The 3441-nt window shown below is 38.9% G+C and overlaps 1 protein-coding gene across 1 annotated transcript in view; it reads left to right on the top strand.

Annotated features, from left to right (window-relative positions):
• The first annotated feature begins 1820 nt into the window (after positions 1–1820).
• Positions 1821–3441, top strand: part of ABCD3 (ATP binding cassette subfamily D member 3) — a 26356-nt gene continuing 24735 nt past the window's right edge. Inside the window, exon 1 of the mRNA XM_008630265.2 lies at positions 1821–1903. Within this exon, the coding sequence (XP_008628487.2) occupies positions 1836–1903 (68 nt within the window). The 5' untranslated portion in view covers positions 1821–1835. The remainder of the gene's footprint in view (positions 1904–3441) is intronic.

The raw sequence follows: 3441 nt of genomic DNA, 5'->3' as shown, positions 1-3441 counted from the left end.
GGCTGCTTCCCCCTCCGCCTTTCCCGGCGTGAGGTCGGTGCCCCTCTTGCGGGAATCCAACCACCGCCGCCTTGTTACCCAAATTATATTGGCTTTTTAAATTTTCCTGACTGCGAACAAGTATTAACAGCTGACTTCTAGGGATGACCGTGTCTGCATAGGCAGTTAGTAGACTCAGCTGTTGTTTGAATGCTGCCGTGTGACAATAAGATACATGGACAACAATTTCGAAGTGGCCAGATCCGATGATGTTCCCTGTGAGGTTGCCTTACAGATATAAGGTGCTCGGGTGTGGATTCGTTAATACCTTGCAAAACACTGGTACCACAAAGTGTGGCCGATGAAAAATATATCGCAGACTCAGTCCTTTCACAGTTTTATTGTATTTGTGATTGTCGGTTGTTGACCATATGCTGAAGACCTGGTATGTTGAGATATTACATCTTGTAATATCTTGTAGGCCCTACAAAATTATACTGAAATGAACTTACTCAACAGACTTAAGTAATAACATACCTGAGATTAAGCAACGATCCAATTTTATTTTACCTAATTCCTTTCATACATGATATCTGTAAGAGTTTCATGAAGTTAGGTAACTGTCACACAACATGGCAGCCATTGATATGCTGCTGAAAAGTCATGAATTTGCTACCTTACATTGTTTTTTGCATGAGAGGTAAAACAAGATCCTGAGCTATGGCTGAGGGTTACTCTTCTATCAAACTCAGAGGGAGGGGTGATTTTTTTCAAGTATCTCTGCCTAGTTTAGTGAAACATCACTTTTGAAAAGCAGAAAAGCTGTATGGAAGGGCACAAAAATGATGAGCTCAGATTTTCACACCTAATATAGTGGTATTTGTAAGAAATACTGGGCCATGCAGATGTTCTAGGAGCACCTATGTGTTAAGTCAGACCAAGACTATTCTCTTAAAGTGGATCTCAATTGTCCGCACTTACCTTGCTCTGCCTTCATTGAGGAATGATCTTGGTGCACACAAAGCAGGTTACATTCAGAGTGGAGCACATCTTCAAACACAGATACAGGCCCAATGTAGTTTTGAAGTGCATTTAATATATTCCCACTGTTGGTAGCATTCATTTGATAGAAGCAGGCTAGAACTTGTCCAGAGTAATCTCCCTATACCTGAAATAGTTATTATGTGGGTCCTGGGTTGTCCCCATTAAACTATTTTGCTTTCATGGCTTCTGATGTTGATCTGCAGGACTTGACAATGGCAAGGCATGCATTAGTTTGAGAGTCAGTGTATGGAAAGTAAGTGTTAGCCTTAATGCTGAAGACTGTTTGGAAAATGTCTTTTCTGTGTGGATCTTCAATTTTGCTAGGTACAGTGTTAAAAATCTGAGGCATTTATATGTATTAGATGGACCAAACATTATTACAAGATTAGTGAGAATTGGAAAGGGGAGATAACTTACAAATTACATTCTAGCTCATTCAGCAGATGAATGGGCTTGTGAGAGCCTGACCTGTTCTGTCCCTTTTCCTCTCTCTGTACTAGAATCTTTCCGATACCTTGTCCTTTACTTCTGTAATCTTCTCTCTAGTCAGTTTTCATTCTTGAATTTGTTAGAAATGCAGTTGCTAAAGTAAGTACCATGCTTGCAAACTTTATTTTTCTCTTGTGTGTACGTGTTGCTTTACGCTTTTGAGTTCCTCCACAACTTAGGTCTTATTTACTACTGGTACTGTATTGTGGCCATGGATTCCAAACTCTAACATCCAACATTCGGTTGTTTCAATAATAGCTGTGCTGCTGCTTGAATGCTATTTTGAGGATGATTTTTGCCCACTGGTCTTCGTTCTTTTCTCCATGTTTCCCTGTGAGGCAAACCTTGCCAGGAGCCTTACAGAATGCTACCTATCAAGACTAGGCAGTAGGTAAGCTACATTGCCTATATCACCAGCCTAGACAAAAGCATCTGGTTATTACCATTGCCTCATCCTCCTTTAGTCTCATTAGTTCATGTATCATTCATTTTTTCATGCTTTGTTGCTAATGTAAATTATAGCATACTTTGAAAAGGATTGTCATCGTGCCAAATCTTTAAATTTTCAGCATTCTTGTGCTCGTATATGATGCTGACATATAGTAACAAGTGCACAACCTTTGAAATCTGCAGGGACAGTGTATCCTTTACCTTCTGTGTTGTATATCTCTGTCTCTTTGGGAAGAGGAAGAAGTTGGGAGGGCATGGCTGTCCTAAATTTTTGTACTTATTCCTAGGGAGAAGAATTTCACTTGGCAATCTAGATAGTCTGGAAGAGGACTGGTAGCATATCTGCTGCTTGAGGTTAACTGACTAAAATACGTGAGGTGATTTAGTTTTGTATGTGTGAATTCCTTTGTTAACCTTGGTGTATAATGCCTGAAAAGGTTGTGTCATGTTAGTGTGAAGTGAATTTCAGCTTCTTGAATTCTGGAGGGTGAAGTTCTAGTTTTGAGCTTTGTAATGGCAAAGGTAAATGTTGCAGACCTGAATATAAACAGCAAAACACTGGGCTTAACATTCAAGTGAATCATTGAAGTGTTCTAGCGCAGCTGTAAACTTTACCTGCAGAACTTCTTCCTTCCTCACATAGTTTCAGAATACGCACTTACTTATATATACTTTATATTTTTGTGTTTTCCTACTCTTTCTTGTGTTTCTGGAGTAACTGTCATTTTTCTGTTTGATTTTGTGTGCTTTTTGCTGGAATGTCAGCAATAGGTCTGCTGCTGGTTGAACTTGAAAAGTAAAATAACATACAAATTGAACAAAAGAAGGAAAATCTTTTAGCAAATCAAATGTGTTTGAATGTGCGACAAGAAAGCTATGTGACGGGCTGTTCATGTTGTATGTGTTTGTTTTATATAGAATAACCAGTTGTAGGAATGATACCAGGAAGGAGAGGTAGCAACTTTTACCTACCTTTCTGCTGTCAAACAATAGGGGCAAGGTCCAGTGCAACTCATATCAAGTAGTGATGTATGAATAATTAAGATGTACGTGTTATGCCAACCTGCCTTTGTAGGTCAAAGATCAGTTGATTAGTACTGCCTGGATTAGTCATGGATGTTGTTCTCTAAGAGGTATTACACTGCTCATTGATTTTACAGAACTGATAGGTGGTGTCACTTGCAATTTACAATGCATTTTTACCACAATTTTCTGAAATCTTCCAAAGTAGAGTGATACAGAACTGTTTGCCTATAGTAACTTGCTAGTTTTCCATCTTACTTCCTTGGTGTAGAGCACAGAGAAAAATACATTGGTTCTTTCTCCAAGTTGCTCTCAAGAAGTCTGTTTCCTTACAAAAGCTTCATGTCTTCTTGGGAGGGGGGAAGTTGTTATATTTAAATGCAATTATGACTTCGGTTGTAGTATTTGGGTTTTTTAGTGTCATAAGAAGTTCTTTGAGAAACTACGTTATCCTAG

This window comes from Corvus brachyrhynchos, unplaced genomic scaffold (genome assembly GCF_000691975.1).
Source record: "Corvus brachyrhynchos isolate BGI_N302 unplaced genomic scaffold, ASM69197v1 scaffold101, whole genome shotgun sequence".
Taxonomy (NCBI): domain Eukaryota; kingdom Metazoa; phylum Chordata; class Aves; order Passeriformes; family Corvidae; genus Corvus; species Corvus brachyrhynchos.
Note: the sequence above shows the minus strand (reverse complement) of the source record. Positions and strands in the feature narration are given on the sequence as shown.